Source organism: Paramormyrops kingsleyae, chromosome 6 (assembly GCF_048594095.1).
Source record: "Paramormyrops kingsleyae isolate MSU_618 chromosome 6, PKINGS_0.4, whole genome shotgun sequence".
NCBI lineage: Eukaryota > Metazoa > Chordata > Actinopteri > Osteoglossiformes > Mormyridae > Paramormyrops > Paramormyrops kingsleyae.
Genome location: NC_132802.1, coordinates 7,227,259 through 7,252,772, shown reverse-complemented (window position 1 = coordinate 7,252,772; position 25,514 = coordinate 7,227,259). Strand labels below are relative to the sequence as shown.

The 25,514-nt window shown below is 48.1% G+C and overlaps 1 protein-coding gene across 4 annotated transcripts in view; it reads left to right on the top strand.

Moving 5' to 3' along the window:
• Positions 1-25,514, top strand: part of LOC111859098 (protein kinase C zeta type) — a 115,844-nt gene that overhangs the window by 84,250 nt on the left and 6,080 nt on the right. For all 4 annotated transcript variants that reach the window (XM_072713517.1, XM_072713520.1, XM_072713519.1 and 1 more), the window contains 11 exons: positions 3,851-3,982; positions 5,544-5,625; positions 6,083-6,135; positions 7,470-7,658; positions 10,783-10,880; positions 11,823-11,909; positions 13,060-13,195; positions 13,344-13,431; positions 13,666-13,785; positions 14,655-14,734; positions 16,523-16,612. In XM_072713517.1, the coding sequence (XP_072569618.1) occupies positions 3,851-3,982; positions 5,544-5,625; positions 6,083-6,135; positions 7,470-7,658; positions 10,783-10,880; positions 11,823-11,909; positions 13,060-13,195; positions 13,344-13,431; positions 13,666-13,785; positions 14,655-14,734; positions 16,523-16,612 (1,155 nt within the window). The remainder of the gene's footprint in view (positions 1-3,850; positions 3,983-5,543; positions 5,626-6,082; positions 6,136-7,469; positions 7,659-10,782; positions 10,881-11,822; positions 11,910-13,059; positions 13,196-13,343; positions 13,432-13,665; positions 13,786-14,654; positions 14,735-16,522; positions 16,613-25,514) is intronic.

Genomic DNA, 25,514 nt, shown 5'->3' with positions numbered 1-25,514 from the left:
TCTGTGTCACTATGTGCTGTTTCCTCTCTCTGTGTCACTTCGTGCTGCTTTGTCTCGCTGTCACTCTGTGCTGCTTCCTCTCTTTGTCTCTGTGCTCTTTGCTGCCTTCATACAGTATGATGGGTCATGCTCTGTGTTGCCTCTGTGTAATGGTTTGCATTCTGTGCTTCTTCTGCATGTCAGTTTATGCACTGCACTGCTTCCTCTGTATGGCAGTTTGCGCTCTATATGTTGCCTCAATATTCAGTTCAGGGACGAAAATGTCCCCTGAGCTCAAACTTTGTATTACTTTAAAAATAGGTTGTGCCTTTTCTTCTCCTTCAGAGTATGCACTATATAGGTGTGCCAGCCTTGATCATTTACCTTTTCCTGGATTGTCTTTAAGGATTTCTCAGCATGCCAGTCGCATTCATCTGCACTCAGCATTCTGCTGCGTTAACCTCATCGCGTGTCCCTGTCCCTGTCCCAGGGAGACCCCTTTATGATGCTGCTGCATTTTGCTCCATATGGGGGAAGTAGGTCACCATTTCCTTTTCTTCCCTCAATGACAGGACTTGGTTTAATTTGGTTGTGCAGAAGCCTCTCTGATTGGATAGCTGCTGATGGGAGAGGAAGTCAGGTCTCTGTCTCTACTGAAGTACGTGTATTACTCTGTGACCACTGGTGGCTATTACTCTGTTTTTCCCCCCGCGATCACCTGCATTCTGCTGCACAGGGATTAAAAACATATTTCCTTTATATTAGACACTATCTGCTTCACATTGGTGTAATAGAACACTTCTAACATTCATTATTAACGCGTGTAAATGTTGTTTGCTTATTGAGGTAACACAGGATGACCGATTATTATAGTGTCATGATGGTGAAACATTTCCCTCAATTCCCAGCACCCCAAACTACACCAGTCACTGTTGAAGTCGTCATTGTTACGTTTCAGCTCAGACCGATTAATATATTTTTAGCTTTAAGCAACTAGCAGTGAATTAAATGCAGCGAATTACTTCCTGAATTGGTACCAGTAACTTACGTCGGCAAACAGGATTAGTTAAAAATAGTTAAAGGGGCATCTGTGAAAAGAAGAGATGGTAAGTATCAGGGCTGCAAGGCTCCTGAATGAGTAATTAAGCACCGTTAGCAGTGAAATAACCAGCCACAGACACGCCTTTTACGAGGGGGGCGGGGGGCACGCCTTTTTATTGTGCTCAGAGCGTTGGTAGTACTCAGCGTGGCTATTTCTTATTTTTATGTATTTTATTTATATATTCTCCCCACCACACAGAAGGTTACTGTGGGATTTGTTCTGATGCATCAGCAGCTGCTGTTAGCAAAACCTTTTCGTTTGTTCTGTTTTTTTTCTGTTCTTCCGCTTCATCATAACAAGAGCCTCTGTGCTTCTCCCACGATGTCAATTTTGGTGTCAAGGTTTCCATTTAGGAAGCTTTGGATTCACATTGCAGGACTGCATTTATACCCAAAGGGCTGTGATAACTGGGCCAGTGTGATAGAGGCTTGTCTGTGGTAATAGCAGGCTACCTCCTCGGGGTAGTCAGTTACGCATTAAACGCTGTGCTTCTAGGGAAACGAACAAACCGTATCGCAAATGGGTACAAGAGGGGCAGTAATTTGAGGGTAACGCTTGCTATTCCTGTCTCTTCTCTGTTCATGTTGTGCTTTATATACTTTTTCCCCCAGCCGTTTATATAAAGCTCATTAAGCAGCTGGATATTTTAAAGGCGGAAGTACGTCATTGTATTCTGTCCCTGTGTGGCCTCTCCAAATTTTTGTTCATTTTGTGCCCTTAACCACTATGCCACCTGCTGGTGTAGTGTAGTCAACACACCATTATGCCCACATTAAAGGGTAAGACGTGTGTCTTTTGTGCAGATCCTTGTTCCATGTCCCGACCTCTTCTTCCAGGAGTGCGTGGCCCAGGGTGTTGTGCCGGTGATTATTATGTTTTTGTTAGCTGGGCTGGCATGGACTCTCGTGGCTAGCGCGGCCCTGAAAGCCGCGTGGACAGGGGTGAAGTGTGTAAGTCTCACACTCCGCTTTCCCTTCACCTGCTGAGTTGCTGTGCTGTTTATCGGCCGGTGATGAACCGGCGTACTTAAAAGAGCCACCCAGGCCGAATCTGGGCAGATTCCACGCTCCTGTTTTTGATTTCAGTTGAATGTATGGTTTTGAAGCACGGCGCCCCAGTGATGCATTTGGCAGCATCGCTCACATGACTATACTCACTGCATTTGGCAGCATCGCTCACATGACTATACTCACTGCATTTGGCAGCATCGCTCACATGACTATACTCACTGCATTTGGCAGCATCGCTCACATGACTATACTCACTGCATTTGGCAGCATCGCTCACATGACTATACTCACTGCATTTGGCAGCATCGCTCACATGACTATACTCACTGCATTTGGCAGCATCACTCACATGACTATACTCACTGCATTTGGCAGCATCACTCACATGACTATACTCACTGCGGAACTGCAATGAGCAGCTCTGATTAACAAACCGTTGTGCCAACGTCAAAGTTTTCTCGAAGGGGCTGGGCAACGGCTGATTGTTGGGTAGAAGGTATTAGGATTGTAGATTTTTTTCCCTTAATCAGTCCCCAAGAGTAGTTGAGGAATAAATCATCTCTACAGGGCAAGAGAAACAGATTTTGTATGATGAGGTGAGGGAGTATTCTGATGGGTATACTGAGAACTGGCGGTTTTTCGCTTGCTTATTTTAGCCAGGGGTGAGTCAGTACTTTGGTTAGCATAGAGTGTCCCTGTCACAACACTGCACATCCCTGGTTTTTTGTTTGGCTCAAGGGAAATATTGCCCTCTACAGGCTCATCAGCACTACCACTGCCAGCATGCAATAATTTCATTTTTTCCTGATGATCTCCCACGCGGAGCCAGCTAAGCAAACATTAGGCCGAGGTCCGACCTATACACAACCTGCAGTTGTTTCACCCTGACAGTAGGGGGCCTCGGGAATGGAATTTTATTCAGAAATGTTTTTTGGCAGCGACTCTTGCAGTCACAACAAAAGTCACGGGTGGGAGTGTGAACTTCAAACCTGTACTCAAGTGAAGGGTCTTTGATGGCAAAGCCAGTCAGAAACTCTTTTTGAGGCATTTCTATATCCTACAATGCAGGCAGGCAGACATTCTGGGAGAACCCGACCACTTGCTACTCAGTCTTGTGCATCGAGCCAAATTGCAAAAAGCAACATTTGCTGCGATGATCATTTTTCAGTTGGAGGTTTCTGAGCTTCCTGGATGGTTGGGGGTTCCAGCACCAGCGGGTGGGTGGAGTCCCATAGGTGCCACCTTCAGATGTTCCACCAATGCTCAATGTGCTCTGTCTGTGTGTGTAATGGAACTCAGTTGGGTTTCATACTCTGATGTCATTCTCAATCTACTGTAAATGCTCTAGGATGGTTAGGTGACCATGGTGATGATTATGGTAACAGAAGTGTATTATCAGATGCTTAAAACCAGAAATCAAGAACTGAAAGCCAAAAAGGCAAAATATGTGAAAAGTGGAACTGATAGAACTGGTAGTGGCGGAGTACTGTGTGATTGTCCTGGATCGTGCCGCTACCTGGATCTGGTCTGGGGATCCGGCCTCGTGACCGGATTCTCAGGGTGTGGTGTGGGATCTGTCCCAAAAGCGGGTGGAAGCGTAACGTGGCCAGAGGGTGGAGTGGCACATATGCTGGGCACATGGACGGTAATGGTTTTCGTCACTGTCCTGTGAGGCTGGTATTGCCGCATGTTGGCGGACGGCCTGCCGTTGTTGATCCGGGCGGCTGCTGAGACCCGCTGTGCCCTCTCTGCCTCACAGAAAGCTTACTGCGGCCACTGCAGTGAGAGGATATGGGGACTCGGAAGGCAGGGCTACAAGTGTATCAACTGCAAGCTACTGGTCCATAAGCGCTGCCACAAGCTCGTCCCTCCCACCTGCCAAAGGCCTATGGTAAGTCTAAGATGGCCGCCCAGGGCCACCGTCACATGCAACAGCAGCTGGAGGCCTCACCAGATCCTCCTAGTACTGAACCTAAAGGGTTTAACTAGAGTGACTGCAAGGGAGCAGAATAACCAGCAGTCTGACATTCTCTATAACTGTCTGGCATTAGTACATTAGTGTTGGCTCTAGCTATAGGCAGAATAGGCCAAAGTCAGGCCCCCAAATTATCTGCATTGTGGAGGAAGGGAACCATCAAAGTAAAGCTGTATCTAGGGCCCCTGATTAGGTAGAGCCAGGCCTGAAGTTCATGTTGGTGGTTTCCCAATCCGGTCCTCGGGAGCCTGCAGACAGTCCAGTTTTTGCAGAAATGTGGCAGGGAGCTGGGAGGAAGCCAAAACATGGACTGTCTGGGGGTCCCCGAGGACCGGACTGGGAAACACGGCTGCAGGGGATTAGTGTGTGGTCTGACTGGTCAGAAGCTTCTCCCTGTATGTCTCACTGAAGACTTGCATGCCGAAAAGCAATAGCTGATATACCACAAACATCTACACTCTCACACACATACAAAACCTTTTGGTCTTCGATGGACTCTGAACCCTAGAACCCCCACTATTCTCTTTGGTTCCATTCACATTGGTTTTCCACATTGGTTGCTCCATCGAGTACACATCGCTGTAGGCATCTCCAAAACCACACCAACATTAAACAGTACAGCTTATGAATACAGGGAAGTTTGTAACAGTGACTGAGATCCCACATATGTTCATGGATCATAAAATGATCCATTTATGTTCTTGGAATAACTAATAAGTCTCTTTTTCCTATTTGTGTGTCTTTGGCGGCCATCACAAATTTGCGATCAGCTGTCGGTCATCAAAATAATCACCAGAGCCCCTCTGGCTCTGATACTGTGGCACATTGACTGATGATCAGGAATCATGGCCCTGTTTGTCTCAGCCTCTGTTCAATGGGTGTAAAAAGGGAGGGTAGAGAGAAGATGCTAAATTTACCCTAAGTCTCTAGGACATTGACCTAAAAGCTTTCTCTTCTTAAACATGTTAGCACTTGGCACCGTGGGTCCCCAAACACTCCTGTCCTTGGGGGTGGGTTGATGGGATAACCCTGGACAGCATCACATGATCACACACCTAACGAGATCCTTCCACTGCAGCGTATCGATCATCTGTATAGTGTAACGCTTCAGGCTGAAAACGGGATTGATTGGGTCATTTTACGCCCTGATCTGATTATCTCCACAAGCAATTTGACTGGCTTCAGAGCTAATTGTAGATGCGTTTTCCATGCACCCATCCATCCATCCATCCATCCATCCACCCATCCATCCATCTAGCCACTTTTCCTGCTCTGGGTTGGTGATGGTGCCACACCATCACAGGTAGCATATGACACAAGGCAGGGCAGGATACCAGGATGTTTTGCCCTGTAAATTCCTGATATTTCTTTTACACTCATATTAATGTTTAGGATGTGACCTTTTACCTTTGGGCACTGACACAGTGCTTCCTGCTAACACCTGTCCTGCCCCCCCCCCCCCCCCCCGCTCTCCCAGGATCCAGCCATGCCATCCCAGGAGCCCCCAGCAGACGACAGGAACGATGAGGTGGACATCCCACCTGAAGACACGGATGAAAGTAGGCTTTATTTCCTGCGTCTGTTCTCTTAAATGACAGTAGATTGGATGCTGTAGTCAGGTGACAGAGTGGCCTAATTGAGATGGGGGGAGGGAGCAGAATGCCGTACTTTCCATCCTAAAGGCTTGTGGCGCCATCTACTGACTACATTTATATTACAATTTCATGAACGGCACAAGTTTTTTTTTTTTTTTTCAGTTTTTCCCCCCACAGTCAGTATTTAAATAATTTCCTTAAGCTGCAGCTGTAAAATTCTGATTAATTAATAGATTCTCACACATGGCACTCTGTTGTATAATTGTTGTAAAGCCTCTCATTTACAGCTTTGAAGTTTAGGGTTTATCAGGGAAGTGTGTTCCTCACTCCTCGTACCCTTAGCGCTAACAAACAAGCCTTCCCAGGGTGTCAGAGAGCATATCAGTACTGACCAGGCTCCCCAATTGCGGATCTCTTCCAGTTCCCTTCCCAGCACACAATCGCACAGTGGAGAAATCTGAGGATGAATCAGAGGTGAGCAAAGTACCACGGCATCCTTCTTTTTTCTTTGTTTATTTGCCCTAAAGGGTCTTTTTCTGTTTTCAAAGTTGCAATGCATTATGGTGGTTAATTTCCCTGAGCTGTGACTTAGTGTTCACCTTCTTCATTTTACTTTAAATTTAATGGATTCTAATAAGGTAGATTACACATAATATTAAAATATTTAAATCTTGGTGTGGTGGCTGGCAGAATTCACCCAGAGGGCTACAGTAACAATGAGTTTTTGATAAATTTTATTAAATCGGTGGAGTGGAAGACCTTGTATCCTTTTTGCAAGGTAGCCATTGGCTGCTGCAGCTTTTCCTTAATGTCACCTGCTGCATGCTGGCCAGTGTGCAGAAGCTGGGCCGTGGAGTGTCCTCCGATTCTCCGTTGTCCCACCTTCCTTGAAGCAGTGGAGGTTTTTTCATGTTGTAAACGAGGATCTCGAAGCTCCTGCTTGTTAGGGGTCTTTCCTGGGCCTCGAGCGCTAACGGGTTGCCCTGTCCTTGAGAGAAACACTGAGTGAGCTGTTTCATTGCTTGCTTTAGTTTCAGGTCTACGTTGCTTTACTGGAGCAATAGTTTGGGTAGTAAATCAACTTTCCTCGTGTTTGAGGCATACGACAAGCTGAATAATATCTTCTGAACCCTCCTGGGCCACAGCTCTTGTAAACTGGAGTTTACTGGACTGTATATGACCACCCTTGACCAAGAGATTGGGATTATGGGTTTGACATAGAGCCGAGAGTTTGGAGGTGAGGACTGGAGACCACATATTGTGACCCTATTTGTGATTAGACTTGGAGGCTGATATGCTATACTGTCAGTGTGCTCTTGGGGGCGCTATAGAGGGACCAGCTCATTCACATTTGACGATGGAACTGCTGGAGGTGCGGAAGGAGAAAGCCGGGAAATACTCAGCTAAACGGGGCTTTTTTTAGTCAGAAAGTCCAGTAGCAAGGGACAAAGCCATTTAGTTTGACGAAATCAACATATTAGACACTGAGTCACTACTCATCTCACTTAATTCTCTACTTTGTTGTATGTGACGGTTTTGTCCTTGTTTTAAATGCCAATAACATCACTGAACTTGACAGCAAGATAATAGGTAATAGTGGCCTTAAATATTAATGTTAATTGTAGCTAGATCAGGAGTCAGGCTTCCAGTGACTGAAGGCATTTTCTGAACTGCCTGCTTTTGTGGTTTTTCTCTGTGATATTGGTGTCTCAACTCCTGCCCTCACCCTGCATGACCCATTATGGCTGGAAATGATCCTCTTAATAATAATGGGAGGCACCTAAGTATTCTGTCTGCTTCTCACGCAGGACATGAAGACGCTGGTGGACGGCTTGGACAGCATAAAGATCTCCCAGGGCCTGGGACTGGGTGATTTCGACCTGATCCGGGTCATTGGGCGGGGCAGCTATGCCAAGGTGCTCCTAGTTCGGCTCAAGAAGAATGACCAGATTTATGCCATGAAAGTGGTGAAGAAGGAACTGGTGCATGATGATGAGGTGAGAGAGTACAACGCAGCCCCTTTTCAGTTACTTGGCCTCAAAGGTTCAGATTATTGTTTGTGTAGGGTTGGGACGATTATATTTTTGGCCACTAGATGGAGCTGTTGAAGAAGAAATCGTACAAATTCTTGGTCTGCGTGTGGAGTGGTATTGTAGTCCACAGGAGCAGGAAGCCAAGAAAAACTTTGAGGAAATCAAAAGTACGATGGCTTCTCATTTCACTTCAACTGTTTCAGATTTTACTTTACTTTTCTTTTAATACACGTTTCTGTTAGATCGGACTGGTCTTGTCATAAAAACAGCCATTCGGCATTTTAAACCTCTGCTCCTTCTGATTTACCAAGCAGCCCCTATTCTTCGTGGAGTGTTTGCCTGACAGAATTTTCCCAGGCAGCTTCATGAGAAACTTTTCATTAATCCATTTGTTCTCTTCGCCAGACAGATGCATCCAGAAGATCCTAAAATATCACATAAATATGCCAAAGAACTGAAAAATAAACTTGAGGTATACCGATTGAGTATTACAGCTGAACTGGCCTAGTTCTAATAGCGCAGTCAGAAACATGTTTAAAACAAAAACACAAAATGATCTCAAGGTGCTGCGACTGAGAGTGGTCACATGGGAAAGGTCAGGGGTCGGGGCTCAGGATTATGGAGCCTCAGAGAACATGTCAAGAAGTTTGGCGAGGATCGTGGCACCAGGCCGGACACGGGTCACAAACAGTAGCGGGCTTGCCCATTCTCCCTCCTCCCTGCCGCCCACGCGTGCGACTATGAGAACCCAGTGCAGCCCTCTGGAGCTGAGCACGTCCTGGCGAGGCTCCGGGGGTTGCAGCGGCATAGATGGATGGCCCAGGAGGTAGTTAAAAGCGGCTCTGGACGCGATACTTGCTTACTCATGCAGCACGCTTGGCCTTTGGCATCTGGCCCCCGTTTCTGGCCGGCAGAGGCCAAGGAGGAGTCCAAATTAATAACGAGGGGAAAATAGAGGAGCTGGACAGGGTCTTTCCTACCGCTCCGTTGTTTATGGGAACGGACTCGGAAGGCAAGGCTAATGAAATCCTGGCATCTTCCCGTCACTGTGCGTCGAGGAGGAGGCACAAACCTGAGTCCTATTGTTTGAGCTTTTCCTCTCTTCCCTCGGACGTGTTTCTCGTTCTTTTTTTTTTTTTTGTTAATCCGTCATAATGATGGATTGCGTCGAAACGGCTGTAAACTGAATTAATCCTGTCTTTGCCCAAACAGAAGAGCTCTTCCTTTGTTCTGAGAGCATCTTGGCAGAATGTCTCGAGGTGCAGGAAGGAGGTCCTTCCATGGGGCCCTCTATTCCGAGGGTCTTTGTGTAGCGCGGCATTCTGGGAAGTGACACCCCAGCCCTTGGAGATCCACCTCATCTTTTTCCGCGCCCCCTCGGCCCTGAATCGTGGTGTCATCAAGTAACCGCAGTGGGGCAACGCGAAGCTTGTGAAACACAGGAGGCTCTCATCTTGTTTTTGGGAAACGACGACCTATGAAATCTGTGCCAAAATTACCATCCCTAAAGTCCTACGGAATCTGTGCAAAAGTTATGTGTATTAAAATGTCACCTCTATGAAAATATGAGTAACCAAAGGCTGAACGAATGTAAAATGGTTGATCAAATGATTCAATGAATAAGTCATACAACTGGGCACTGCACCTAATCACCTGGCTTCTCATCAAGGCTTTTCATCACTGTTTTGCCGGCTGGAACATTAGTGTTTTTTTAGATCCACTTTACAGGAATAAGGCCTGTACTGTATTTACAATGATCTTCGGTCATGGTGACTGCCCCCTGGTGGAGGGAGGCTGAAATACCATTGACCATTTAGGACAAACTTCACACTGAAATTAGTAGTGAGTGGTTCATTGCTTGCAGGTGGGCGAGGAAGAATCAATGGCTGTTTAAAAAAATAATCATAATAAGAGAAAATTCAATTGGAGGTCCAGCCATAATCAATCAGCGTAGCCAGACAAGGAATGAAGGTCAGGAATGTGAAATAAACGCGGACAGCTGTCTTCCTGCAGGATGCCTGTGCATCCTCATCGCAGTAATCTTCTTTCCTTTGGCAGGAAATTAAATCGCTCTGATTTATTGAAGTGGGCTGTGTGCTCTTGTATCTGTCTCATGTTAAAACTTACTCTGTGAAAAGTATCCATTAGGGACTTTTGGCAACAGTCCCATCGTCAATCGGGGTGACAGAGTGATTGGTTCCACCAATGAGACATAACTAGACCTCTCCACCCATGAAAACACAATGAAATACATTTTGCCTTTTTGCTTCCAGATCATGACACTTTCTATCCCTTTCTCTTTGTATCTCACCAATACCGACCATGTTTTCAGAAGATTTCTTAAGTAGAGTGTGTCCCGTGAGTGGTGGTGGTATTTTCTGCCCCCTCCCCCATACCATTATAGCGAAAACGGGCCGAGCGGCTGCAGAGTATGGTAGATTTTGGGCCCCCTGTCCCTTCCATCACTTTCCCTGTGAATATCCCTTTTTAGCGGTTTCTTGAGCACAGGTACTGTAGAGTGTACAGTTGGACAGGTAGCCTGTACGAAAAATAAGTCTAGCCTGTCCTGACATCACGGGGGTGACCTTTATCCATGCCAGTTCCCCGTTTCCCAAGCAGAACCCGGCGTGCACAGCGAGGCTTGCCGGTTATATTTTACGTTACGTAATCCATTTACACAGCTGTGTATTTGAGCAGTGCCATTGAACTGACGTACTCATCTCGGAGGGGCCGGCAGCTGTCGTTTTTAGTGTATCGTGGCCAAATGCAGTGTCTCCTCTCTGTATCCTTTTTAAAAAATTATTTTGTAAAGAAAACCGGCAGCAGATTTAATATTCCCTGTGAGTTTTGCTGTACGGGCTGCAGGTGGCGTAATGGCTAAAGCGAACCAGACAGCTTCCGTTGCACCCCTGGGCAGCGTGCTTAACCTCAATCGTTTCAGCAGATGCGTTCGGCTGTTTAAACGAGCGACGTTGCCGTATGTTTGCTTTGCGTGTCAAACAAGCGATAAGTAAGTGAGGACAGAAGACAGAGTTAATAATGCGTTCTTGGGTATTCTCTCTCTGTCTGTGCTTGTTCTGCTCTACAGGACATTGACTGGGTGCAGACAGAGAAGCACGTGTTCGAACAGGCGTCCAGCAACCCCTTTCTGGTTGGCCTTCACTCCTGTTTCCAGACCGACAGTCGGTAAGTTGCTCGTTTGTTTTTCGCCTCACGCGTGGCTTGGGACCCGAGGCACTGCACCCCTGCCTCGAAGGGTATGCTCAGGGCCACCGAATCTCGGTCACAGACACGAGTCACGAGGTCCAGCGGGGGAACCCACAGTTCAGTTCCATCTCCTCGCGCCTTGGGTTGGCGGTGGGGGTCCCTGGTTGCACGAATGGCGTCATTAGCGGGGAATTCGGTAGCAAGCGAGGGTGACGGTCTGTGGGATTAGCTTTGTTCGGGAGAACACGGGATACAATATGGAGTTAGCGCTGGGGTGGCTACGGGGTGACGCTTTTCACGCCAACAAAGGCGACCCTCCCCGGGCGAGTAACTCACACCGGGGGAGCGTTTCTGACTCCAGCCCCCACCCCCACCCACCAACTGGGGCCCGTTCAGGGCTCGGCCGGGTTCCCTAATCTGGGCCCACAAGCCGCCGCATGCAGCCACCTGGCACGGTCTCCACAGTGATGAGAACCTTCAGGCGGGTGAGTGGGGGGGGGGGGGGTGGATTAAGTTCCTCGGAGAGAAGCGAGGAGCTTGAGCGTGCTGGTTGGCAGGCTTCAGCATGCTCCTGACAAACCGCTGACCCAGCAACAATGAGGAGAAAATGTACTGTATATTACTGGGAAGTGGGGGGGGGGGGCTTGGTGGTCCGATCAGAGTCAGAGAGAAGTGGAAGAGACCTGATATCCCAAGCTGCCCACAAGAGTCCTGCTCAGTCTTGTAGGGTCTCTTCTGCATCATTGGGTGCTTCCAGGCTTCCAGACCTTGCACTCTTTTCGATTAACACACGCATTTGTTTTTATACACACCCCTGTTCCATGTTGCATATGTTCACAAGCATTCACGGTCTCAGTCGAGGCATTGAGGGGGGGAGAGTCCACGAGGGGCTGTCTCACTGGGGTGCCATTTGCCTTCCAGGTTGTTCCTGGTGATCGAATACGTCAACGGTGGCGACCTGATGTTCCACATGCAACGGCAGCGGAAGCTTCCGGAAGAACATGCCCGGTGAGAAGCCCGACAGCGCGCAAAACAGCCCCCCTCCCCTCTTCTGTTTGAAGAGGGGAGGGGGGCTAATTTCCTTCATTTGTTTATTTATTTTGTTATTACAAGGGAAATCATGGGGCACAAATTGGAGCACACGTTTGTCCGCGCATGCCGCTCTTCGATGGCTCTTCCTCATGAGCCGGCGCCTGTGAGAACACTCAGTCCCCACCGCTCTCTGCCCTCATCTCCCGCTGCAAGTATAATTGAAAAATGCCGGCTAGCGCGGAGATTTTTTCCCAAAATAGCCTCGCTGAAGATGCAGTAGCCCGCAAGCGTCCGGCTTTTCCGGGGAACACGTTTAGGTTAAGTTGACATGACCTGCTCAGCTCCCAAAGAGCCGTAGGCTGCGTTTTGGCTGACGCCAACCACACAACGCGGCACGTGAGCACCCTCTGCTATCAGCCCCATATTTTAGATGAGGATGAATCGTTGTGTCCTAAGATTTTTAGCGAAATCTGGCCCGACTATCCCGCATTTTCCAGACTGCTCCTTGGCGATGCCGTTACCACGGTAAAACCGGTTGCCACGAAAGAACCGGTTGCCCCACAGGGTTCAGGACCGTTTGCCGTTTTTAATCACGGCGTAATAAACAGGGATTAGGCCGAGGGTAATTGGTAGAGGCATGAGTGTCACTACAACGCGGTCTGCATTCAGGGAGTGGTGATCTCGTATGTGAAGCAGCGTGTTAATCACAGATAATGATCTCACATATTCATGAGCTGCTCGCCAAGGTCCCAGAAGCCCTTTCAGGGAGTAACGGCTGCGGTGACACGGAGCAGACCTCACACAGCCCGTGCCAGCAGAGCTTGCCGAATGGGTAACACTTTTAAACATGTTCAGAGGCAATTCAAAATGTCATTTGTGGAGTACAATAGTGAATGTTCGGCTTATGCAAATGAGGGACAGAACTAGTATTTCATGAGAAATGAATTCAAATCACAAGTCTGAATCCCCTTTGAATCCCCCCTGAATCCACATTCTAGACTTTGCACTCTGGAAAATGAAGGGTTTCAAGCAGAGAAAATTAATCCACGTCATGCATTAAGTTAAATATCATATTAATTGATTGAAAGAATATGTGTTTACATGGTATACTCAATTTTCTCCATAGATTTTATGCAGCTGAGATATGTATTGCTCTGAACTTTCTCCACGAGAGAGGTATAATCTACAGAGACCTTAAGCTGGACAACGTTCTCTTGGACCATGAGGGGCATATCAAACTGACAGACTACGGCATGTGCAAGGTGAAATCCTCCCTGTTCCCTCATCTTTCTTTTGCATCTTGTACTAATTCTGTGGTATTATATGATTGTAGATTTAGAAATAGGAATTGATCCTTCTGCATGTCTCCTGAAGGTATAAACACTCTGTGTGTGTCTGTCCTTTTTCTAGGAAGGAATCAGACCCGGAGACACCACCAGTACTTTCTGTGGAACACCTAACTACATTGCCCCGGAGATCCTGCGTGGGGAAGACTATGGTAGGTGTGTAGGGATGCCAGGAAGCATGGGGAGGGATTAGGGAAGGGGGGGAGTGCATAGGAGCTTAGCAGGAACAGGAAGTGAACAGTAAGGGGGCAGGAAGTTAACGGGGCAGCAATGGGTGGAACAATGAAGGAACTCGGGGACAAATAGGGAGGTGATGGTAAGGAGCAGTCGAGTAAATGGGAAGAAACACAGTGCTGTGACTGAAGCTGCTTCTACCGGCCCCACAGGGTTCAGCGTGGACTGGTGGGCACTGGGTGTCCTCATGTTTGAGATGATGGCTGGGCGGTCCCCGTTTGACATCATCACAGACAATCCAGACATGAACACAGAGGAGTACCTTTTCCAAGGTGAGTCCCGCTGCGAGCAGGCGACCAGGCCTGTGTACTCCCACTCTCTTGTGTGTGTGTTCCCAGTCGATTGGTGGGTAGGACCGGGGCAAGCAAGAGGCTCGCCGACGATGTATATTCATAATCGGCCTTCGTTGGAGCTCTTCGGCTGTGGCAACGCAAGGACAGATCTCTCAATATTAAGTGCGGAGAGTGTCTTATCAGCGATGGGTAGTTTCCCCACAGATCAGACACTAGCGCCCCCCCCCCCCCCACAAGAGGCTGTGGGTAGCCACTTCTCCACCAAATCTGATTCAGAGTTCAGAGCAGCCGAGCCGATGAGCCATCAGACTTGCGGCTGTAACCGCAAGAGACAAATCCGGTTAAGTTCGCATGGAGAGGGAGCGTAACAGACAGGCCTGCATTTAGGAAGCAGGTGATCAAACAAAAAACAACAGCTTTTACCCGGGAGCGCGGTAATTTTAACAGCCTTTTATCCTGAAACTCTGCCATTTGGTTATAAAGAAATGGAAATGTGGAGCTGGGCGCATTCTCTTATTTCTGATTACCCGAAATAGGCATCTACTCACCGCACGCATTCCTTCAATGTCAAATGATCAGTGGAAAAATGATCAGTTTGGCTGTGAAATAATCTTGTGTTTTTCTTAAGGGTGGGTTTAAGGACTACAGATATAGTATCATAAATTAGTACTAGTAAATAATTACAATAAACACATAGAACACACACACAAGCTACGGAGGGATTGCTGTTGTTGACGTGGAACCTTATTTTGTTGGTCTCTTGGTGGCTTGACTCTCTTTTCTCTCTCTCTCTTTTCTCTCCATCTCTGTCTCCCCCTGACGCCCCCCCACCCCTTCCCCACACTCAGTTATTCTTGAAAAGCCCATTCGCATTCCAAGGTCTCTGTCGGTGAAGGCAGCTAGTGTTCTGAAGGGCTTCTTGAACAAGGTAAGAGTGTTGACCGCGGCTCGCCCTTCTCTACAGGCCTCATCAGAGTCGCCTAATCTCCCTGCTTTGAAATGGACTAAGGAACCGGATTGTTCCTCCGTGCAATTTATAGTACAGCAACAACTGCTCAGCCCTGGTTTCCCCTGCCCTCCACCCCCACACTGCTGCCCTTTTTCGTTTGGCTCAAAGCAGAAACAGAATCCTTGCTGTGACGCTTTGAGGCGAAAGTAAACTGAAAGTAAGAACATGCGTCACTCTTGATGGTCGTTAAATGTTCGGTTCTTGGCAGCTTTGAAGTTATCGGGAGGTTGTAGGCTTGGTGTTTCACCACTAGAAGGTGACGCATTAATTCAGCCATCTATCCATCTTCAATCACTGCCTGTCTAGTACACTAGTAACCTGGTAGCTATTGCCAGGAAGCAGACAAACATTAACAAAGAACCAGTTTCATGATGAAGGATGGAGCGGAATTAAAGCAAACTAAGAAACACTTTCGCATTTTCCTCTGTGATGACGATGACATTATACACCTTATACTGAGGATAAAATTAACAAAATAAAATTAAACCGAGTGATAAAAGCACCAGTAGTCAAGCTATATTGAATTTCCATGAATCTAATCAGCCAGTCTGAGGTTAATCAAACAAATTGCATTCCCTATCTGAAATCTGGCTAGACGCGGAGATATAGGAGGTTTACGAAAGATGCAAAGCGCAGCATCACAGTGTGTCATAACAAACAAACCTTTGTGTCACAGGCATGTGAAACCAGTCTTAGTCTTATCCAGCTGGAGCATGATAAGACCTAGTGATCCGTGCAAGGCATTTATGGTAAACAAATTACCAGCTAATGATTTACATTAAGAGGCTCTGAAAACAGTCGATGTCTGCTGTCAGTGACTAAGTGGGGTTTCTGCATCTCAACGCTAGAGTATTTTCAACCATGCTGCCACATTACACAGGAGTATGTGCAGTGATACTGCATCACTGCAGTGGAATATGTGCAGTGATGCTGCCACATTGCACAGGAGTATGTGCAGTGACGTGTTTTTTTTTTCTGAACGACACATGACCCAGGACATGGATAGTGTGACGAAACAAACGTGAACATGCAGTGTCAGCGTACAGCTGTGTGCAGTGTTGCTGCCTGAGCTAGGGCCCTCCTGCACCATGCTTGAGCTTTCTCGTCATGGTTGAATGGGTCTTGAAGAACAATAACAGTCACATTAAAATGCCAATTTCCCTTGTTGAAGGAAAGAGAATATTGTATAGCATAATCCATCACAAGATCCGTTTTACTACAGACAAGGCCACTAATTAACGCTAAAAAGCACTTGAACGAACTGTAAGGCTGCCCATTTAGAGCAGCTGACATATAATTTCGGGATATGAATCGATGGGTGTGTTGGCTGTTGCCCTTTCCACGGCACCCCCTACTGCCTGCAGCCAGGTATATTTGGCCCCCTCCCAAAACAAGTAGGTCGGCCCCCAGGAGGCGTGCTGATCCCAGACCTGCTATAGGAACTCTCACATCTGCCGTAACTGAGTAATGAAATCTGCGATGACCTTAATTAATTTCATGGTAATTTCACAGTAATTTCCACTAACAGGAAGCAAAGACGGGATAACACGTGGCCTACATTAACACCGGCACCCCCTGAAACGTTATCTATTTCATGAATGAGGAGGTTTTCATTCACTGCTCACTGCTGCAGTGTTAGGGAGAGCACTGCAATAGCAGGCTCTTTGGCCTCTTCCCTCTGGGTGACCGGCTCTGCTGTCCTGGCAGGACCCCAAGGAGCGGCTGGGCTGCCAGGTCCAGACGGGCTTCATGGACATCAAGTCGCACACGTTTTTCCGCAGCATAGACTGGGACCAGGTAAGCCTCCAGCGGCCGTCAGGTACTTGACCTTTGACTTTGGGTGTTGGACTTCATTTATGATCAATGGTCGAGGCGCCTGACTAGATTCAGAGTTTATTGTCATGTGCCGTAGTCCGTTCCACTATGCAATGATAATCTTACTCTGCCTGTCCTTCCAGCCACCGATAAACACAAATCAAACACAAAACACAGACCACATTGGTGCTTACAGCAAGACAATAATTGCAGTGACGATGATGACAATATAGACCTGGACGCAGTGTGATGTAACTTACAGTGCAATATAAACATAATGCAAATAAAACACCTCGACTGAACAAACATCATGTGCAAAGAGCTGAGTGGGAAAGCAGGACTCTTAGCATTAGCTATTGTAAAATGTGTCACATGTAACTGAATAATAACAATAATAAGAGTGGAAATCATAAGCTTGGATTCAGTGTGATTTTTGACACCAGGCTTTTGTTGTACATGCAAGGCGTACCATGGAGAGTCTGCTTTCCTGGGAGAGTGATATGGGTATTACCCTTGGAGGTGCAGGTACATCACTAATGGGTGTCCTTTCACGTTTCGGGCCAGGGGACTGCATTTGCCCGTCGGTGGCTACAGCGTTTCAAAGGAATCCGTGGCTCTAATGGCGACGCTTCCCCACACCCAGCACTTCACTTCACATGTGTTCCTCCCCTTTTTTTTTTTTGCAAAAGCTTATTAAAAATAAAAATCCGCAGGCAGATGTTTGCATGTGGCTGCCGGTGCCACTGGTTAGACTGGGATTGATCGCGCACGAAGAGCAAAGGTCACGGCTTCGCACAGTGTGTCAGCAGAAGGATCTTAACCCAAGTATGGTAGCTATTAGCACTGCGATGCATGTGTAAAATATGTCTTATAATGAGTTTTTATTCTTCTAGCATGGTGACGAGTCTTACTGAGCATCCCCTCTGAAAAAAGGTGACTAATGTAGGCAGTGTGCGGCTCAGCAGATTAGGACGCCGCCATGGGAAAGTCACCAGTTAAAATCTTGAAGTCAGCAGAGTGACTTGACCACTCGGACCTTGAGCAACCTCCTATTGCTTCAGGGACTGTCTGGGCCTGCTTTCTCGAAATATGTATGTCGCTTTGGATAAAAGCGGCCGCTAAGTAAATAAAATGTAAGATGATACCTTGTAAGACCTGAATAGCTGTGTGTGAATTGCACGTAAAACATGGATGACGCAGAGAGACGAGGACTACAACGGAAGGGCACGGCCTGAAAACGGACGGCTATTCGGCCTGTGTGTTCATTCAGGGACGCCAGCGTTAGCCGTGACGCCCCCTCTGGATTTCTCGGAAGGCCGTGGGCGGCAGGACAGGGGGTCCTGCCCAGCGCCGTCGTATGAGCGAGTGTGCGCATTCTTTCTGGGAACCATTCAGGGAGCCACACTGAAGGCCTCTGACAAGTTCTTTGGTTTCTATTATAACTGTAATCAAGCATTTCTGCTCATTCCCGGCTGCACCTCACTGTGTCTAATGGGGGCTCTGCTGTATTTGCCCTGCATCTCTGTTGCCATGGAGACCTGCAATCGCCAATGAACATGCCGTGAAATTTTTTTTCATACGTATTAGCGGCACACCTATTTTTCAGAGCCACCAGTGACCTCACAAGTCAGTGGATCGCCGGATCTCATTACTGGGTAGTCCTCGTTTGCATTAGCGCAGTTAGCGCAGTTAGCGATTCCAGCTAGTATCCCCGTCAGGTGGTTTTCACTTCAAGTGGTTCACCTGTAGCTAATATTAATTCGGCTGCTGTACATTTAGCATAAATCAAGGCTTAGAAGATTTATCTTATATAAAACACTGAGCAATATCTCAAATGTTTAAGCTAGGATTTTTCTATTTTTTTGTGTGATATTGCACTGTACAAAATGGGTAAAAGTATGCCACAAGATTGTGTAAGTTAAGGCAAAATGCAACAAAACAGACTCTCTGTATCAAAATTAAAAATGAATCAAGCTACCCAGGTCATATTCTGGACTGATTTGTAGAGCAAAGCATAATGTAATGTGATCTGAGCCAGGCTGATAGCCTTTCCAGCATCCTACCTTATCATCATGCCTCACTTTTCCAGCTCAAAATAGACTAAAGAAGGAACCTCTCAATGCCATGAAGAATTTCAGCCTTTTTTTTGACCTAGCATGTAATCACTGTTGAAGTGATTGATGCCTCTTTCTATATCTAACATTTCCGGTCACTACCTGTAAATAGAAGGGAGAAGGGGATTAATTTCACACGGTGTTTGACGCCAGGCAGAATCATCATGAGGTGGCGGGAGGCAACAAGAAGATCCCACGTTATGAGGTTGCTGGTTGTTCTTGGCGGCGTAGTGGTGGACCTATCGGCCAGGTGGGGCGGACAGCACCATCATGGCCAGAAGCATCAAACCCAGCCGTAGCTCAGACGCCTGAAACGATGCCCGGCTGCCACCTTTTACATACGTCTCTCTCCTGCTTGTTCGCTTTATTTAAAAAAAAAAAAAACTTCTCTGCTTCTCTTCTCGGGCTGTGCGTTCCAAAGCCTGCCGCACGCCCAGTGTGGGACGGAGCTGCCCGCTGATCAGGAAGCTTCCTAACGGCCCCTTGAAAAACGGATTCGGTAATTAGAGTGGGGGGGGGGGGGGAGGCGGGTATTCGGTTCCTCTTTCTTTTTATGGCCCTGAATTATTTATTTAAATGAGTAACGGGGTAATAATCGCGTTCTCCGGGAGCGGGCAGGCGGCTGTGGCAGCGCCGGCGCGTTTGCGCGTGATGATTTATGAGGCCCGTCAGTCACGACGGAGTCGACGCCTTCTGGGCGTGAACGTTCCTCGTTTGTAGCCTTAATGAAATGTTCACCGGCAGTCGGAGCCCGCAGCTGACTGGGTTTTACTCCGTCTGCCTGTAACGAGCTATTAATGAATTAAACATTTGGAGGAGTACGGGGGCTCCTGACAGGATGAGGAGGTTAATGCCTCGGATGCCGCGATAGAGGATGAGGGGCTATATGCGTGAGGAGATGGCCAATCCACGGGGCATGGCTGATGTATTTATAAAACATGCCTTTCTGTAGTTGGGTGTATTGATACGACAGACTGGCTGCGGGGGGGTCCTGATTCGGTGTGCAGGAGGAGCACTGATGACATCAGCAGGAGAACGGAGTGATACTCTGAGACCTTGTTTGTGGGTGTATGGATGAAAGATGCCGAGTCCATCTTTAGGACGGGTCTCAATGCGCCCCCAACATCATCGCAACACCCGTAAGCAACGGTCACTTTACAGCACGACTTTGGATGAAGCCCTGTCATCATCGAGGCCATCGACTCGCTTGATTAGATTCATTTTTGACCTGTTGAGTAATGATGTAGTTCAGCTAGCGCTAAGGTTTGCAAATTTGTAGGAACACTTTCTGGGAAGGCCCCCAAACTTAAGGTAATGGTATTCAAAAAAAATGTAATGAAGATCGGCTACATTGTAAACTCTCTTTAGTATGTTATTGTTTCTGCTAACTCTGTTGATAATGAGTAATTATGTCGTCAATAGAGATTTGACATTGATGGCAATTAATTTTAATAGAATAAACTTACAATGGTCTGACAGAAACACAATATTCATACAGGTTTTCTGCAAACATATTCTTCCTGTATTATCTAGGAAGATCTCCTGATACGTACAGGCCTGTGCTGTGTTGTGTACTGGGTGTTGCGGGTTAGATTAGTCCAGCAGTACAGTCTCAGCAAAATCCGGAAGCTTGTGATTTGCAGCCCCCGTGGCCCCTAGGGCTGTCGGACCGAATGCACGCCGCTGCCGTGTGTCGAGCGAGCGCCTCCCTGACATGACGGAGCCCCAGAGTGTCGGCCGACATCGGCGTAGGAAATGATCTCATGTCAGAGGCTGTTTCACCAGCCAGGTCTGCTCACGTCTGCCGCATGACTGTTGACCGCAGTTGAAATGGGCAGAATTAACTTGAGTATCTGAATGTGCCACATGTTGTTAGTGCAGTCCTGGCTTCTGTGTTCCCATTTCCCAGCATTCCACGCACCAAAAAGCCTGCCTGTAGGGGGCGCTGGCTCCCCCCCTCGCACCTGAAGCACACAGGCTTGATGTGGACCTACTGCCAAGTCATCTGGGCAGCAAGAAGCAGGCCACTAGGCAGGTGTCTGAAGCAAGTACAGGCTTAGCATGTTAGCATATCGTTGCATATTGCAGTGGCCTGACAGTGATGTCATAGGCACGTCCACAATTGGTTCCTTGAGCTGAACATAGAACTCTTTAGTGAGCTGGTCCTTGTCTCCTTTAATTGTGCTGGTTGCAGTGATGTGGGTTTGAGCCCCAGTCAGGTATCGCACTAATTAGGGTGCAGAACATCACTGGTTTGCCTACACATTAAAAACCCACACTTGAATGGCAAAGTAGACATTTTCTTATTTGCCACCCCCCCTCGGATTCCTTTTTCCAGACCTCGCCCCCTCTCCCCCCTCCATCCTTCACATCGATGGGAAAGGTTAAATTATGCAAGATAAAAAGCGCCAGTCAATAAGGAATTTGGATACGTATTTTAAATCATCGGCTCATGCTTCATCGTTTGAAACAATGTCTTCATCATGTCAGTGCTGATGGATCCCCGCACATTTACATAAGTGAAGGGAGCGTAGGAATGTACATACTTTATGGTAAATCTGGTAAGTCTGCTGCTCCTGAAGGCGGCCAGTAGGGGGCGCTAGGTGCATTAGTGCTGGCATCACCTGTGTCAGGCTCACCTTCTCTGGCTGGGGAGGGGGTGGTTAACCGGTGAGGATGGGACGCTGGGGACGGGGGGGGCAAGTGCGCCGAGGCTGCACTGACACTGTCACCGTCACACTCCCTCGCCTCCGACATGCGGCTGTGGCCCGTAATTCGGTTCTGGTCCATTAGCCTACCTGGGGTGCTCTGTAGACAGCTCTGTGAAAAAGGAAGGAGAAGAATGGGGTGGGGAGGGGGGTGCAAGCTGGGACGAAAAAAGAGAAGCTTTTAATTGTTCGGAAAACAATTCGCTCAAACCATATTTGTGGCGCATAGCTAACAGGACTACCGATAAATAAATCATAGCTTAAGACTAGCGAGTCACAATTGAATATTTATTAAAAATAACTGACATGAATCACGTAAAGATGAAAGGTCGTTATTCAGAATGGCAATGAGGCCCCTGACACGCTAACGCAGACACCTCGAACCGAGTCACTTTCATATTTAAGGCCTCTCACACTGATGATGGCTCTCGTTAGCATGCTGTGGCGCAGGGGTAGCTCCGTAAGATCCGCCCCGCCGCTCGCCGAGAGTCTGGCTCTGCGCGCCGACCGCTGCCGCTCAGCGGAGTGAATATTAATCGTGTTTCCCCCGAGAGAGGGACTCGCCGCTAATGCGTTGGCGTGTCATTCGTCTCCACGTTACGTCCCCTTCGAGCCTTAGTGGGCGGCCGCATTTAGAAGTCACCTGACTGGAGTAATTTCAGCCTCGCCTGATACAAGGGAACCAGGAGGAGAGAATAATCTGTTTTACTTCAGATGTCACCTTTATTTAAGGTTCCCTTAAAACTAAAAAGCACCTGGATGTTGTTTCTACAAAGAGGCGCTTTTCTTCAATTAAATCTAATTGTTTTTTTTTTCATACCTTTCCACCGTGGTCTTCCCGAAGCACTTAGCATGAGATCCGGAAGCAGCAGTATCTGTTAACGCAGTGGAAAAATGATATAATGCTATAATCAAACTGATCAGTTGTGATGCATCCCAAGGCAGCTGATTTCCCGGGATCCTTGGGCCGGTTTGTATTATCAGAGCAGGAAGAACCATGAGAGCAGGAGACCTGAGGTCCGCAAGCCGACACAGGTCACGATTCGAGGCGGGCGTGACGTGACCCGGGCTCTCATCTCCTACCCCCTGCTCAGACAGGGGGGGTCGCTATGCTACCAGCGCCCTTTCTAACCATGCTGGGTGAGGTTCCCATGGTGGGTGAGTCATAGGTCAGCTTCCTCCCTCTTCCTTCCCGGGGCCTTTGATGGTGTGACGTCGCAGGCAGTACCAGTGTTTACTCACATCTTACTTCACAAATACCCCCCCGAGTCTCTCACCCGGCCGTTTCCAGCACAGTGCACCGTTATTAAGACAAACCAGTACTGGTTTTTCTAGTACTTAATGGCAGCTGATGGCGGATGGTGGCTGACCGGCAGAGAGATGGAGCTCAGCCTGAAGCTCGCTGGTGTCTGAAAGCAGAACCTTCAAACATGTTGCTTCTGGAAGCTTCAGTGTGAATCCCCTTGGCAACCAAATATGTGACACAGTGTACGAAGAAAATGTTAGGATGCTGTTGGTAAGAATAGCTGGCTTTTACCGCATCGGGATGCTCTCTAAAGGTGTGACAGTAAAACCAGTACAAGTGTGACCAGCTAGTGTGAGAAAGGGTCTAAAGTGTGCTGCCCCCCCCCAATTAAAGTGGTTCATCTCAGGCCAAGCTGAGGCCAGCAAATTTTGTTTCAATGGCACATTTTAATAGGTCGAGGATCTCAGGAGAAGGTGGCTTGAAGCAGCCCACAGCTTGAGCACAGCAGAACCCAGGGTCCAGAGAGTAGGGTCATAGTGCTCCTGGTTACTATCGGGTATCACCATAAGCCCCTCCAAGCATGAATGTGGGCCGAGCAATGAAATAAGAGCAGTGATGGACACGTGAGGGCCGGCCGGCCTGGATGCTGTTCACAGGGATGCAATCTGCCCCTGGTCCTGAGCTGCTCAGTGACTCTCTGTCCCCTGGGGGGGGGGGCGACACTCACCTTCTCGGCTGATGCAGCCCGGAGCCCTAATTGGGTCTCCAGCCGGGTAGGCAGGTGCCGTCATGCCCTCCCCGTGTCACCCCCCCCCCCCCCACTTCCCAGGGCTTGGCCACCCTGGAGAGGCAGGTGCCTGTCGGTCACCGTGGGGGTGATTTATAATCATCTTCTGCCGCTTTCAGCTCCTTCCCTTCACAACACTACCCCCCCCCCCACTGCGACTCGTTCACTCCGCCCCCCCCCCCCCCTCAGGCATTCGTGCCTCAGCAAGGAATAAGCCCAGAAAGGATGCAGATGTGCTGCTAGACAGCTCAGGTTCCTCATGCAGGTGTCACATCGGCATCACGAACCATTTCTCTCCACTGCACTCAGTAACCACAACCATTAGCCCCATTAATAAGTGCAATTGAGCTACAAGCTCATGTTAAAATAGTATATCAGTTATGACAATATTGTTTCATCTAGCAGTTCAGGAAGGAATAAAATATCACCAGATGCAGCCCCCCAGTGTTACTGAAATTCACGGCAATCAACATGCGGCCGTTTGTAACAGTGGGGAACACGAATTTGAGAGACGTGAGAGTGAAAGGGCCCGTCGCGGCCAAACATGGACACCGAGAGCATTTAGCAAAGTGCTAAAAATCCCCAGCGCCACGGCGGCACACGGACACAGAGATTAACATCCCCAGCGACATCTGGAACGTGGCAGGAAGCTCCCGGCGCTCCAACGCGGGACGCGAAGGTTGTGCGTGCGCGTTCATCACGGCACGCCGCGTCGCGCGGAGGAAGCGAATTAGCAGTCTGGAGATGTCTGAAGTGGCCTTCTTCCCAGACGGTTGCTAAAGCCCCCCCCCCCCCCAGCCCCACCTGGGTGTTTATGAAGACGATTATGCGCTAATTTCAGCTCCACCGCAGAAAATGAGCATGGGGAGAAAATGATCACGCGTGGCACCTGATCACTGGAGACACTTAACTCGCCGCAGCCACAGGACGCAGCTCTCCTTCCTCTGCGAGAGCCGCGCACAGGTGTGCAAGACGCATTCAGACAGGAGATACTCGATTAGGATTACCCAGAATGCTGTGCTCATGCCCGACGGAATCCGTGCATTAGACGGCTAATGCATTTAAAACAGCTAAGGCTCACGTTTGTAGCAGCTTTTAATGTCAGGTCACCATGTTATCAGGTTTAATATGCAATAAGCTTATTATATCCACTAATCCCCCTGTGTATCCTCTCAAGGGTTGTTGTAATATACAAGTGTTTGTTTGCAATATGCAGAAAATGTATGTCTTTGCGTCTCTCCACATAATATAATGTGCTGCTGTATGCAAAAGACTCTCCCTCTAGGATCAATAAAGAATATCTTAAAAGGATAAATAGGGTGTCCAACTCCAGTCCTGGGGGGCCGGAGCCCCTGCACATTTTTGGGTTTCCCCTCATTTAACACACCTGATTCAACTGCTTGTGCTAATTACCACGTCGCTCTTGAGCTGAATCATTTATGGTGGAACAGGGAAAGAACTAAGCTACACAGGGCTCCGGCCCCCCAGGACTGTAGTTTGACACCCCTGCTCTAGCATCTATCACCAGAATAATAATATATATTACGCATATAAAACTAGAAGCCACATGAATTTTCATTCTTTAAGTAGTATGTTGACATGTGACCATGTGACCTTCAGATTGGCAAACAAGAATGCATGGAAGCTCTCTTTTCACTCCTAAGACACTTGCCATTCGTTCCTTTAACAAGCGGGGGGTGGGGGATCACAGCAGAACACAGATAAGTGTGGTGCAGCCGCTTCTGCTGGCTGAGGTTAATAAACCAGTCTGTCTGCTTCTGTGAGTCTTTATGTGCTGCCGGGACTTTGCAGTTACCCGCCAGGACCCTTAAGATCTTGAACAGCAAAGGGAAATCGTGTGAGAGCGCGCGGTACAAACCCCACGCGGCTCCTGGCTCCCGGGCCTCCTCTGAATCAGTAATGAAAGTCCCTGCAGCACCTCCTCTACTCCCCTCTCCGTCTGTACGGCTTCCTAGGCTACAAGCTGCCTTTCTCGCTTTAAACAGCCTGTTTTTCTGTTTGTTTGACT